This window comes from Triturus cristatus, chromosome 9 (assembly GCF_964204655.1).
Source record: "Triturus cristatus chromosome 9, aTriCri1.1, whole genome shotgun sequence".
Taxonomy (NCBI): Eukaryota; Metazoa; Chordata; class Amphibia; order Caudata; family Salamandridae; genus Triturus; species Triturus cristatus.
Window position 1 is genome coordinate 588,509,174 of NC_140592.1, and position 15,679 is coordinate 588,524,852.

General features: G+C 44.4%; 1 protein-coding gene across 1 annotated transcript in view; it reads right to left on the reverse strand.

Moving 5' to 3' along the window:
* SAE1 (SUMO1 activating enzyme subunit 1) overlaps nucleotides 1-15,679 on the reverse strand; it is a 382,599-nt gene that overhangs the window by 51,568 nt on the left and 315,352 nt on the right. Inside the window, exon 7 of the mRNA XM_085625631.1 lies at nucleotides 11,231-11,375. Coding sequence (XP_085481757.1) covers nucleotides 11,231-11,375 — 145 coding nt within the window. The remainder of the gene's footprint in view (nucleotides 1-11,230; nucleotides 11,376-15,679) is intronic.

Sequence of the window (15,679 nt, forward strand, 5' to 3'; positions counted from 1 at the left end):
GTGCCAAAAAGACTAATCACCCGGAGATGGAAAGCCCCAGACCCACCACACGTGCTTGCATTGACAATATCCATGATGACATGGGCAAAAGTAGAAAGCCCAGCGTCATGAAGACACCATGAGTATCCACAAAGACCCATTAGCCCCAAGCTGGGATGCTGTACTCAAGGAGTTATAAAACATACATTGCAGCATCATGGAGGGCTAAACTACTAGGCACCCTATAATTCAGGCAGAGACACCATAAGATGAGGCCATCCGCTGTTATGAGGTTACCTTAAGATAGTGGATAACATATAAGACTGCTTGCCCCCTTACACTGTTCCATAAATACAAGTTAATATCTAAGACATGTGTGACAAGATACCTAAAACAATTACAAGAGGTGACCAAGAAATGCTTCGGTACATTACTAAACCAATCACAGTTTTTAGGTCTAGCCTGAGCCAGTGCATGCACTGCTCTGGCGAGACATTTAGTGAGTGGGCTTTAAAAAGCAGACCCCAGCTTTTTGTCTGGCATAGAGTGTGCGGATACGCGCACAGGCACGAGCAGAGGAGCCATCTGGCTTTCCTCTCTCGTCATGGTGCGCGCACATCGCCTGCTTCACGGATGCTGTGCTTCATGTTTTGGATGGCATTTATATCACATCCACCTTAAATTTCTCTTCTGTCGCTGCCTCTTTATGATTTTGGCTTTCCCCCACCCACCTCACGTTAGGAGCCCTCCCTCACCCACCGCGCACAAGATCAGCCGTGGGTTTCTCAGTACACTGCAGAAAGCAGACGCCAAGCCCTCGCACTGCGGATACCCCCTACCGCCAGCACCCACACTATGCCAGCCTCCGTTTACTTCGGCAGCATGTGCAAGTCTGTTAACCCTTTCCCCCAAGGCAGATACTTTCAACAATGTGCAGTTATTTGGGGGGTGGGGCCGCTTTAAATTTGCACTGCACCAAGCTCACTGCGGTTTTCAGACCCCCGGATGTTCGATAGAATCGCCAGTAAGATTACTGCAATTTAGTTTCAGTTTTGGAGAAAAGTTAGGTGTGTGCTTTCGGAGTCGGGGCAATTATTTTTATTTGCAGGCCGCGTGCTTTTTAACACGCCATTGCACAGAGGGTCAAAAATATGACAAGGAGTGCCATAACGGCTTCTCCACGAGTCCCCTCTCTCGCTCAACGTCATTAGTTTTCTTTTTGTTCCGCTACATCTGAGACTTCTGCTGTGTTGATAAAGAGCAGCGGGGAAGCAGCATCTTTGGTGCTTTAGACTGCCGAGAGCCATCCGTCATGTACACAATACGATGGATTACCACAGCTAGCTGCATTTGCTTTTGTCTGAAGCCAGCCCGTGACATATATAATAACCCCTTCCTGTTTTGCTATGTCTTTCTTCTTTCCTTTCTCTTCCCCATTCTCACATCTTTCCTTCTTTCTTCGCCACTTCAGCCATAATGCTGATTGAAACGTAGACTCAAGCCTCCTGCAATCAGGGCAATGCAGGAGAAATTTTAATTGCTATCACCTTCTGTTGTGGCTTCTCACTAGGTGTATCTGCAGATTCAACCATAGGCTTGCAGTGCGTGACGAGTGATTGTAACACCATGCCTTTTCTGTCCTTGGACAGCCTCCAATGTCACCTTGTAAGGGATATGGGGCAATAAAGAATCTGTGCCCATTCAGTGCTTGTAAATGGCGCTTCTCATCTGATGCAGCCTGCTTCTAAGCGCCCCGACTCTGTATCACCAGAGTCAAGCAGTGCCAGATTTAAGGAAAAGTACAGTAGGTAGGATGGACAGGGTGTAGAAGTTTCCAAGCAGTGGAGCGCATCGGATTCGCTTTCATAGCTAGTATAATGCTGTGAGCTAGCTGTCTCACAATCAATGGAAGTGGTGACCAGTATGTTCAACACTAACGTCCGCTGCATTAACACACTGAGCTTTATGGTATTTTAATCTGTGTCCTGCAGGAGTCACAAGATTTCTGCAGTAGGTGCACTTACCCACCTAGTTGTGTGGCTGAGTTTAGAACCAATGACCATCAGGCTGCACATGTCACTATACTGACCATCTGCATCTGTGTGCAAGAGTGGGAACCAGTGACCAGCAGATTACACCCTTGATACTTACCAGGAGAAGTACCCCTTCACCCACATGGTGCTCGCTGATCCTACCTTCTTAGTCTTCTCCTTGCATTTTTTCCGTTCTGTTTCTCTGTGTTCCCTTTGGCCTGTATTCACTGTTTCCTTTCATCTTAAACTTTTTATTTCCGCCTTTCTCTTCTCTTCTGCCCACCTTTCTTATTTATTTATTCTTCCACTTGAACTCTTTTAATCTCCTTTCCGTTTTCCTGCCATTACTGACTCGTCAGCTTTTTCTTTTTTCATCCTCTGTTCTTATTAATCTTAGCCAGGGCTTTAAGTGGGGTGAAAAAACGGGGGGAGGGGGTTTCGGGTTTCAAAGCAGCGTGGCAAATGACATTAAGGGCGTGGCTTAAAAACACATAAGCTAAAAATCGGTGCTTAGCATAGTGTGCCGCCCTACTTGTATTTTGCGGTTTCTGTCATTGCATCCAGATATATGATACAACAAGGAACATCATACCTACAACAAGTCAGGGCTATTGGCTTAGTCAATGGTTGTTAGTTGCATAAGCTAATTAAGCAGCAACTATGACTAGTATATAATATTAAAAAAGCTTCCACTTAAAGCCCTGGTGACACCACGACAATGTTGCTGCTCCCGAGTTTCAAAAAGAGATGGGAAATCCAGAGAGAAAATTACTCTTTAAAGGATTTCCCTTCCCCTACAACGCTCCCCTGGCATGACGTCATGCCGTAACTACTCCATTAGTGAGAAGTGAGCAGTGTGAGCATGCGCACCATCGATGTGCCTGCTGTCAAGGCACACCGGAAAAAACAGACCGCTTGTGCCAGGGCACAAAACAGAGCCCGATTGAGACCCGTTTCGAGGCCTCCTTTAAAAAACTGCCGGTGCTCAGCACCGGTGAGACCCGGCCCACCTAAAGCCCTGATCTTAGCGTTCTCTCCTTCCTTCTTTGCCCTGCAGTGTTTGCATAACGCACTTCTGGGACTGTTATAGCCTCGTAGCACAAGTAACTGCTGCCTCTTGCTATAGCTCCATAGTGCCCTCAAAATCTGACATCTGTTAATTCTCCCCTAATATACGTCTGTTACTCAAATTATAATTCACATACTATTTCCCAACATCTACCCTTCTGTTTATTTCCTCCCCCATCCAAAACAACAACAAAAACGTATAACAACCGATAGAACAGGCAGGAAAAAGTTGCTAATATTCCTCAAAAAAACACTAAACATTTGTTTATATGAATTTTTTTTTTTTTTTAATAATAAGGTTAACAGACATCATCTCATCTTAATTATAGAGAGGGTAACAGAAATGCTTATAACCTTTTTTTCCTTATAAATTTGCAATGTGCGGCACACACCACACTACTCTAGAACAGCGCTAAAACTCATTAGCCAACCCAACAGCTCTGGCTAAACACATAAGGGTTCCAAAAGCGAGACCTATTGGTTTTGCCAATGCTTGTTGTTCTTTAGTTGCCCCTGTTGTATTTACACCCGCCTCCCTGATTTCAAGGCTAAGGGATGGAATAGAGGAACACCACTGTAATATGGCATACATACTCAGACTCCAAAATGTACGTTGACCCTAAGGTACGCCATTTGCAATGTGTAACCCAGTGACATCCATTTGTATGAACAGCAATGATGCTATCTGGCTTGTAATCGTAACATCGTAATCCTGATATTGTGTTATGTCTATTGAGAATTAACTACTATACCGCATACCATGCCTGTAAACCCTGTTCATGTGTAAACCATAACCATAACAAACTAAATAAAAACAGATTGAAACAAAAAAAAGGTAGACTCTTCAACGATAACATTAAGCTTTTATAACACGTACCACAGGTTTCCAAATCCAAAATCCCAAAATACTCCAGTTGCTGCTATAGCACTCAATGCTGAAAAACACATTCAACAAGGTTGCTTTGCCCTTCCTGAAGTCCACAATGTCCTGCTTTAACTTATTTGACCCATTCCTAAAAATGGTTATGGCCTTGTAGTCAAATCCGTGCCAAAATTAGGTCTAATGAAGTTCTGTCTGACTCTTTCCCTCTCAAACAAGGCAGGGCTGCCCCTTGTCCCCATCCCTTTTCTTCCTAGCCATCAAACCACATGCAGTATCACTCAATGATCACAAGAACTCCATAGCTACAAACATTAATGGTAGATCTTTCGAAACTGCAGTGTACGCTGATGACGTTCTTATTGTAACAGAATGCGCTGGATTTTTAGGGTTCAGATATGAGCAGTTGTTAGAAATTGGGTCTCTAGTTGGCAGAGGTTTGCACCCTGTTCAAGAAGGGACCACAATCTTAGTCAGGGTAAGCAAGATACGATACACAACCTAAACCCTCTGGTAGCCAGACACAGAGCAGTCAGGCTTAACTTAAGAGACAATATGTAAAGTATTTGTGCAACACTTTCATTACAGTAACACAGTGAAAACACCACAAAAAGACTACACAACTTCAGAAGTTTTAAAGAAAAGATTGCAATATAGGGGGGCGCTAGCGAGCCAGCTAGCAAGAGGGCTGTACTATCGTGAGGCTCCATAAGTCCAGGCTCAGTATCCGACATTATCCTGCCCCATGTGGCCATCAAACGCTGTGACCTGCAAGGCACGGACCTATAAGGGGTGCATTCACATTTTGGGCCCAGACAAACTGCATTAATTCCCTGGTTGGGGTGGCGGTCGTGCGGTGTGGGACCTCCTGACTCACGACAAACCATTTGGCCTGCGGAGTGAAGACTGCATTGCATGACGAGTGGCGCGGCTGTACACCTCCCTACGGTGAGCAGGCTCCTGCGGACTATGTGTGGGATGGGTGGGGTTTCCTGTTAATCACCCCTGCCGGTGCCTACCTGGCAGAGAAATCCTGCACTGCAGGCCCCTGTGAGAGTGTAGATGCTGCTGAGGCCTGTAGGACGGAGACACAGCCGGCGTGGGGTTGGGCCCATATGCGGCTGCTCCCAGGTGTGGTGCGGGTTGTGGGAGAAACTGATTCGCAGCTGGTGGAGCCTGCAGGGTGGCCCTACTGCCACCGTGATCCGCAGAGAGGATTAGGCCCCCTCCCTCCCCCCAGGGGATCCCTACATTACTGGCTGCCTGCGGAGGGGCCTGCTGCAAGTGAGGTGCATACCTGCCTTCTCAAAGTCTGCAAAGTGGATAACCCTTCTAGGAGGGACCGGGTGATCGTGCTGCCTACTTAGGCCCAGAAGGTGTCCCCGGTCTGCACATGCCCCTCCCGGTATGCTTGGGGAGGGGAGGTGGGATCTGGGGACTGCTTCTGACATTCCGCCATCATACCAGCTGAGAGAACCACAGCAAGTGAATTTCTCCTTTGTACTGCTCCTAAGTGTCCTACATCGCTGTGGCAGTGGAGATGCTTTCTCAATATAGGCAGAACCGAGGGTAAACAAACAAAACTAACTTTTGAAGCTCGCAAATCCACCGAGCTCAGAATAGTAACACTGAACATACCATGTCGGAGGAATTGCAGCAGGACCCACAAGCTAATGCGTATGATCTGAAATCTCTACTACTCGCGATGCAAAATAATCTCATCTTCATGAAAACCAAAATGGATTCGACGTGCTCTTGCAGGCACTTCATCACTCAGAAGTTGGAAAAGCATGACAGCCATATTGGAGAGACAGAGCAAAGTATCTTTGAGTTGGAGGACACATTCTCACACAGAGGTGAGCTGCTACTCTACAAGGAAAGTATAATAATGGTCATATCTGCCAGAATGAGGACTTAGAAGCACGGTTGAGTAAGAATAACAAACACATCCTAGGTGTGCCCGAATACGCTACTATTGGGAGGATGGAAGAATATGTGGAACAAATGCTTACAACACTATTTGCGCCTCATCCTTCTCTAACCAACTGGTGGTAGAGAGGGCACACCAGTTATTAGCGGCCCGGTCTCCCCTTGGCGCCATGCCGTGGTCCATTATAGTGGCACTATTAAATTATCGAGACAGCAAGACCGCTCTACGAATGGCCAAAGAACAACGATCACTCACATTTGAAGGCAATGCAATCGCCATGCATCCAGACACTACAATGGCAGTGTGGGCAAAACATTTCTCTAAGTAAAACCCAAGCTACAGCAGGCCAATATTCCATACGCGGTTATACCCAGTGCGCCTGCATTTCACCTTTCAGGGTCAACAGCATTCTTTAACCCCTTCAGCGCTGCGCGGATTCCCGCGCGGTGCTGAAGGTTCTGAGCGCGGGCGGGGCCATGACGGAACGGTTCCGTCATAAGCACAGCCCAACCGACGTGCATGACGGAACCGTTCCGTCACAAGCGTCGAAGGGGTTAACTAATCCACATGTTGGTGATTTCTTGAAACATAATGCCCATAGTTCCCCCTCAGCCAGTAGGGGCTCACCGAGATCCAGGGCTTCTTCACCGCTGTCTGAGCCAGGTTGAGATGGGGCAATCCAACTCGTATAGGGCTTCTCCGACATGCCACAACGCCACCCAAAGAATGCTACTGGTATATAATATGTTCTAAATGACAAACATCTGGTGTTCTACATATTCTTAACTTCCGATTCTATTCTTCTGTTGCATGGTGGAACGGATGCTATGCAGTTGTCGCAGCCATACAACTCTATACCTCTGTGAACCGTGGCCAACTGGAGGCACTAGACCTTCGCCCTGGACTCCCTCGTTCATTCGAGGATGGACTGCTGAGCTCACTGGCGACACCCCAAAAGGATACCCCTCTTACAGACGATCTACACTGTCCTATTTCTTATTTTTTATTCTTGTGATTCACTGTCTATAAATCTGCTCACCCCTTCTCTTCTACATAACCCTTTCTCACTGCTGATTCTCTACCTCTCTTTTTCCTCCCTGTATTTCTTCTCTTCCTCTTCTACAATAGGACTCTTTATGTACTCATACTACTGATGTGATACAAAGCAGGTAACAATGTTTGCTAAACAAGACATTCTTTGTTTTGGGGGGGTGGGGGGCGAATTTCTCTGGCGTGTTTGGGCCGACCGTGTGGGAGGGGGGAGGGGCTCAAAATTGTTCTCACTGTTTTATTTGAGCATTTTACTGATAACCACATGTCTGCATTTGTGCGATATGTTGTGCTGGAGTTATATTGCCTAATCCACACCCACTTACCTCGTATATTACTCAGTCGCCCTAACTGAAACTTTTAGCAATAATCCTGGTTGACCTAGTTACAACCTCCTGACATGGAACGAAAGGGGATTGGGGATCCACGTAAACGCAGACATATCAAGACCTATCTACATCGACACAACATTCATATTGCTATGCTACAAGATACACATATGGGCCCCGCAACGCATACTCAATTTGCTGCTGTGGGCGGCATACAGGAACTTTAAGCCTTACTCCCCTTACACCAGAGGCACGGCCATTATTATTAAGAAAAGCACAACCTACGTCCCGGTGGGCTCCCTCCAAGACCCACAGGGCCATTACTGCCTCATGTGGGGAAGGCTGTCGCTACGTTCTCTTCTTTTTTTTACTACTCTCTACATCTCACGCAAAACTCACCAGCTGGGTCTGGAGGCCTACCTAGATAGGGTGGAGTTGGGCTGGCTCAGCGATGCACAGAGAGGGTTCCTCTCCGCCGATATAGAAGAGGATAAAATCCGAGCAGCTGTAATGAAGCAGAGGTCCGGACGTGTCCCTAGGCCTGGTGTACTCCCGGTTGATTCTCATAAAAGCGTCATTGGCCCCAAGGTTCCTATCCTTAAGGCCGTATTTATGGAGACCAAAGATATGGGTGTCCTCCCAGCCTCAATGTGAGAGGCAATGATCATATCCATTCTTAAACCTGGGAGGCTGGCGGAAGACTGCGAATCCTATCGCCCTCTGTCACTCATTAATTGTGATGTTAAAATACTTGCAAAGGTCCTGGCAAATCGTTTAAGCTGGCTGATGGATTTCTTAATCCGACCCAGCCAATCCAGCTTTGTCCCGGGGCATGCCGCCTCACACAATTTGCGCACCCTCTTGTCACTTTTGCAGGACACAGACCTGGAATTGGATGAGATGGGTGAGTGAAGATGGGGAGTGACAACATCACTCCACATCTTCACGAGAAACCTCAAGACGTGGCTCTATGATAATTAGACCCCCTCCTCGAGGGCCTGGAGCTGCTCCTCCCCTCCCCACAGTGCCTCGAGACCCTTATGGGTGAGTAGTCGCGCTCTAACACCCAAGATAGATAGATACTTTTAGACGCCACCAAAGCATTCACCTCCCTAGAGTGGGATTATCTTTTTGGGGTGTTGAGGCGTATGTGCTTCACCTCCCCATTTGTCCCTTGGATAGCTCTTCTCTACTGTCAGCCGGTAGCAAGGGCACATATAAATGGCAGATGCTCTCTGTACTTTTCTATCTCCAGTGGAACTAGGCAGGGCTGCCCTTTGTCACCTCTCCTATTTGCGTTGAAAGTGGAACCACTCACAGCCAAACTTAGCATCATCAGGAGTATGCTCTTCACTACCCTACCAGACACCTGCTGGTGTCAATATATGCAGATGACATCATACTTTATGTCCGAGGACTCAGACCAGTCTTAATCCCATTCTGCATGAATTTATCTGCTTTGGAGGGCAATTGGATATTCATATCAATTAGAAGAAATCCCAAATCTTCCCCCTCACTCTTAAGGCCTGGAACTACAAGCTGGATTACCCACTGGAGTGGTGTGAGTCGGATTTGAAATACCTGGGTGTGGTTATCATCAGAGAGATGAATGCATAATTGCGTGCCAACTATGGCCCTGCACTGGCCGCCGTTATGGAATCCATAGAAGGATGTATCTCTATGCCCCTCTTGCTGGCGGGCCGCATTTCCCTAATGAAGATGATTATTCTTACCAGATTCCTTAATTTATTCCTTAATATCCCCTTGGCTGAAACACAGAGCTGGGAACACCTCTTACTGATAAACAATGGCTGCACTACTGTCAGCAGACAGGATAGATCACGGCTAGCAGTTGCCTACGTATTATACACCCTAAATTCCTGCACCATTCATACTACACCCCAGCCAGGCTACTTAAATATCACTTTCGTGCGGATGATAGATGTGACAGATGTAAGATGCCGGGGGCTGATTTCCTTCACCTGGCATGGGAATGTGCAGGGATTAACAGTTTCTGGGAAGAAATTTCAGAAGCTATGACAAGAATGCTGGGCCATCACCTGATACTTACCCCCATTATGGCACTGCTGGGGTACACTGAGGCTGTTGAGGCTCCCTTTAGGAGATTTGTTTCGCTAGTACTGCACCTGGCAAAGCGTCGAGTGATATGTAGGTGGGAGAGAGATTAGGCCCCTAAGTTTAAGGAATGGTTGGGAGATATCATTCATTGTAGAGATCAGCTAACTACTTAGGAAGAGTTATTACTCCCCTCTTCACCCCCACGTGATATATGGGACCCTCTGCAAGTGTACCTGAAGGAAAATTCCCTTAATTCGCCAGAGATCACCCCCCTACCCCCCATTGGTTTGGCGGATGCCCCTTGAAACATGGAGTTCACGGCGTGGGTGAACAAGGGAATGTCACTTCGTAGCTTGAACTGTCTTTCCACCTTAGAATGGTTGGAGGCAATCATGAGATTGTTGAAGAGGGCTGACAAGCGATACCTGGTTCACTAGGGTTGCTGGGCCTGATGAGAATGCCTGCTTATGTGTCAATTACCATGTGACTGGACTGAGTAAAATGGCTTTAAATATTGAAATTATGGATTAAATATTGAAATTATGGACTCGGCACACTATATCTAATGCCCTTAAGGGATAATGCACATGTATTCATTGTTCACCTTAAAAACCTGGATTAAACATCGTATGTATTTAAATGAGAAAATGTCAATAAAACAAACAAACAAAAAAAGGAATAAATTGCAATATATGCAGTAGTCAAAAACAAATTTTAAAGTATTTCACTACCAGGACACGTGAAACTTAAAAGTACATGTCCTACTTCTTAAATACACTGCACCCTGCCTTGGGGCTGCCCAGGGCTTACTTTAAGGGTGACTTACACGTAATAAAAAGGAAGGTTTGGGCCTGGTAAAAAGGTTAACTTGCCAGGTCGAAATGGCAGTTTAAATTGGGCACACAGGCTCTGAAGCCCTGTTTGAAGTGCTCCTTAAGGTGGTGGCACAATCAGTGCTGCTGGCCCACTAGTAGCATTTAATTTACAAGCCCTGAGCACATGAGGGGGACTTTACTAGGGACTCAGAGGTAAATTAAATATGCCAATTGTGGATAAGCAATGTTAACGTATTTCAAGTAGAGAGTACATGCACGTTAGCACTGGTTAGCAGAGGTAAAGTGCCCAGAGTCCTAAAGCCACCAAAAACGAACTAAGCAAGAAGTTTGGGGATGACCCTGCAGAAACGACCATTCGCCGCAGCTGTTTATATGGTTAGCATGTTATTTAGGGGGGTGTGCGTGTAAAAATAGACTAACCAAAGTAATATGAACAAAGTCAACTTGTCAATTTGTCCAAACTAAATGCCATCCAAAGTAAAGTATTCAACGTAATGGTATGTGAACTAACTGAATAAGACCAGATGGCATAGAATCGGTTCTTATCAACATAGGCAAGGAATTCAATTGTGGTGTCAGCATCAAATATAGTGGGCTAAGATTTCAAAGTGTCTTATGAAGACAGATGAAAATAGGCTGTAAGGAGAGCAGAGAGGGTGTGGTGCCAAACACCAGCAGCATAGCCAATCATGGTAACCAATAAAAATATATATATATTTTTGCAGTATGCCAATATATTAAAATCATAAGGGACGCAGGAAGTTTACAGAGAAGAAGTTCTGCTATTCATGGAATTCTCTTTTTAACTATACATCACTTTCTGCAAAGATAAACGGACTCTTTTTCAAGAGGCACTGATTCACAGAAGTCACTGAGATCCCCAACAGCAAATACTGGGGTCAAATGAATACTGGAGTAGCAGCACAACTTTCTTTTCATATAAATGCTTTTTTTATTTACATATGAATGTTGTATTCTACTGTATCTACAAAAGATACACTGTAGAAGTTAAGTAACAGAATGACAATAGTTTACAAAGCACCTACCCAGCGAAGTCCTCTGGGATAAGATCTGGACTGACACCAAGAGCATCCATCACATCATTTCGAATCTGAAGCAGCAACTCAGAATCCTCTCCATAATTATCAGGACATGGATCTCTTCCTTTATCAGTGCGGAATTTCATGAGAACTAAGGAAAGAATTGAACATTCTCAATCAATCAATCAATTCTCTTTATTCAGATATAATAATATCAATAAAAGTATCACAATGAAAATATATAATAGATTTAAAATACAGTTGAATTGAACATTCATTTTATAAACAGGAGTTCACAGATTTTAAAGTTGCATTTATTGTGACCTCTTTATTTCTAATGTGCATCCTGAGCCTAGTGGTGCAACATGAAATTTCTTCTATTGCTTTTCATTCGAGCACCAATATCAAAAGTGGACACACCCGCTTCCTCTGAGAAGGCGCAGCCCAACCAGTTACGTTCCTTTAAAATAGCCAATTCAATACAGTTTATTGGGCCATAGCGGAAGGGTGAGCAGGAGGGTGTTCATAATGTAAGCAAGCCATTGCTAGGATTGATATTCATCATGAAGGTAACTTTATCCAGCTCACATGTGCTGTCCCATTCCAGATCTCAACCGCTTGGCTGGATCTAGAGCACTGACAACAGACCAGGAGGATTTCACCTCACAGGACAGGGTAGACAAACCACTTTATAAGAAGTTCTTGGCCAAAAAAGATTTTGTTCTACAAGAAAACAAACTGACCAAAAATGTCTCACTATTCAAGAGAGACTTTAGAGAAGAGTGCCAGCAGAAGCGTGTGATAGCCAACATTGCAGTCTTGTTTATTTCGCGGACAGATACATGGCCACAGGGGAGAATGCCTTAGCTGTGTGTAAGAGGGCTGGCCATTGAATAAAGGATCTTCCCCATGCCAAGTTAAGCACAGGGAAATGCAGCTATATAGATCCATCTGACAATGGTGGCCTTAACTGCAGCTTGGCTAGCATCAATGAACCAAAAGTCACCAAGAGTTGGTCCTGTAGAAAGCAGAGAAGAGTTTTATCCAAATAAAGCAAAAGGTGGATGATATCTAGGCTGAGCAGTGTCTGATCAGCAGAGACAGTAGCGTGTATGAAACACAGTGGGGAGAAAGAGCTCCTATTTCAAGTTAAACTCCATCAATACCTTGGGAACAAAAGATTCATGTGGCTTTAGAACAACTTTGCCTCAACTGAGCATTGAATGATTCAGAAGGACAAAGAGCCTGATGCTCGTTTATAAGCCTGGTACAACTTATGACCACCTGAAAGGACATATTCTAAGAAAGGAGCTTCATATCAAAAAAGGTTAAAGGTTCAAAGTGTTTGAACATCAGTCTGGTAAGAACCAGGTTAAGATTGCGGAGACCGTGAGGCACTTGATCCACAGGATCCGGTTAATCTCATCAGATATTATCAGATTATTAATAGTAATGGAGAAGAACTCTCTGTTTAAGTAAGCCCAGTGGCCTTAAGCTGGTCTTGAAGCCATCAACCAGCACGGCTCATTTAGCTGCTCGTTGAAGAAGTACATTTCAAACAAACAGCAAATAGGGTGATATTCTTTGACAGGGCAGAGACATAGTTTAAGATAGATGGTGACAGTTACTCTAGTACTGAGCTCTGGAGGAAGACTTCCTAGCAACAATCAAGGATCCCAGACTCTCAAAAAAGAAGACAAGTTGGATATAGGTTAATTCTTCAGGAACCAAGTATTTTTGTTAAGTGAGAGTAGAGTGGGGTCCTGATTACATTGCTCCTTCAAAAGATAGATCATCTCTCTTCTGGGGAAAAGCATATATGCTTCACCTGATGATATAGACTAACCATGAACGAGACTCAGCACATGTAGCTGTCTGACTCCTTCAGTTTCAGAAGAGATAGAGGAAAGATAAAGCGGAATGTTCCTCATCACTCCAACATCAGACTGTGACAAAGGAGCCAGACCTCACCCATTCAGGCAGCAAACTATTTACACTTGATGATTTGATACATGGCAAAGGAGTCAATGGCTGGACATTCTCAGTACTCCGATATTGGATGGAGAACCTCTTGGTAAATCTCTCACTTCTCAGTGGAGTGGAGAAGTCTGCTTAAGCCTTCCATTCTTTTTTTTTTTCCTTTTCTCTCTTTTTTTTTTTTATTTTTTTTTATTTAGCCAAAAGAGGAAGGATGAAAAAGGTTACAAAACATAGCATAACATGACATCGGGGCAGGATGAATACAACAAAACAAAAACGAAAAAAAGAAAAAAAGAGCCATTTACGTTCTTTAACACTTAATCCCATTGTAAACAGAGCCACATACGTTCTATTCTATTTTGGGAGGAAAGGCCCCTGGCCTTGGCTAAAGCAACCTCCATCTCATATACCCCTCTTAATAGCAGCCAAAACTCTGCGAGCGTTGGAGGTTTTGACTCAATCCAAACCCTAGCTATGCATAACCGACAACAAGCCATAATAATGGAAAATAAAGCAGTTGACATAGAGCCTGAGTCCTCCATTACCCCCAAGAGAATCTCTTTCTCAGAGATAGTAATGTTGCGACCCGACATGTTACATAATTCCTTTGCAATCAGTGACCAAAAAGTAGGAAGTGCTGGGCACGTGATAAACATATGCCTAATATCCGCAGCAAACAGTGAACATTTAGGGCAGTGGGTTTTAGATGTAGCATTAGACACTACCCATTTAGAAATAATTTCAGGTGTGTAGTACAAAAGAAATAGCATACGATGCTGCTGGAGTTTTAAGTTAATAGAGGTAACAGAAGTATTAATAGTTAATAATGACCTATGCAAATCTACCTTAGTAATGCTAATACCAAAATACCGGTTTAGTTTTCCTACAGCCTGAACAGCATCGTCGGCTACACCTATAAGTAAATATTTATAAATTTTCCCTATGAAGCCCCTGCCCTTAAGTTGTAAAATTGCCCTTGCAGATTCCCCCAGCACATTAACAGCCGATAGACCTTCCCCGTTGATAAAAAAATCTCTAATTTGCAAAAATTTAAAGAAAGAATGGTTTGGAATCCCAAATTCATCTCTAAGAGAGGAAAATGATCTAAATCCGTCCTGATCATACATCTGCCCTAACTGAAGTACACCGCAGTGATACCAAATCTTCCAAGCAGAGTCCCCAAATAAAACCCCTAAGCGAGGGTTTCCCCTTAGATAGATATTTGCATGTAGATCAGGGATATTATACGACTTTACAATGTCACGCCATATCCACATAGCGTGTCTCAATATCTTAAAACAAACACGTTTAAAGTAATTCGGGTCGAACATCCTAGAGAGTACAAATTTATACTCCAGCCCACATACTAGTTGATATGCAAGCCACATTTGAGACATTCCAAAACCTTCCATCAGGCTCTGTAAGCGCGTAGCATAAGCAGCCCAAAAGTATAATTTTCTTATGGTAACTTGAGAAATTTGATAGCCCGTCTGGCCCTTTTATACCCCCAAATGAAACTACCTATGATGCCATCCAGTTTTTTAAAAAGTGCAAATGGAACCCACAGGGGAATACTCCTAAAGAGGTACAGGAACTTTGGAAGGACATTCATCTTAATAATGTTGCAGCGCCCCCAAATAGTTAAGGGAAGTTGATGCCACTTGCGTAGATCCGTGGCGACTTTCTTGATTAATGGTTCATAATTGAGTTTTACTATTTCTTCCGTATGACTATTAAGACTGACACCTAAATATGTAGCTCTTTCTGAGTAACACCCAGCATGGGTGTATGTGGGGTATGTTCAATATTGGTTATAGTTTGGGTTTTATTTGTATTAAGTTTGTACCCTGAGATTGATCCAAATCGCTGTGCTTCCAAAACAAATCTCCCTCATCGCTTGAACCGGTTCTGTTGTGAAGACAGCTATGTCGTCCGCATAAGCGGTTACTTTAATGGATATTTGATTGTAAGTAACCGGGCTAATGTACTGATTCCGTAGCAAATGACGAATAAAAGGTTCAATGTATATTGCGAAAAGCAAAGGTGAGAGGGGACACCCCTGCCGGGTGCCCCTCTGGATAGAAAATAAATCCGATGTCAGTCCATTAACCCTAATAACAGCCTGTGAGTTTGCGTAGATTTTCTGGATAGCCAAGACAAACTTACGACTGATTCCCACTTCCAACATTATAGTCCAAAGTGCTCTCCAGGAAACTCGGTCGAAAGCCTTCTCGGCATCCAACATTATCATTGCTACTTTACCACCCAAACATTGGGCAGCATCAAACACTGCTATAGCAGTGTTGATATGCATTGTAGTATCCCGCCCGGGAACAAAGCCGTGCTGTTGATCCGACACGATTAGCTGTATGGATGGGGCAAGTCGAGAGGACAACATTTTGGAAAAAGTTTTAGCGTCATGGTTGATAAGTGAAATTGGGTGATAAGAGCCTCTCTCGGCTGGGGGTTTCCCTT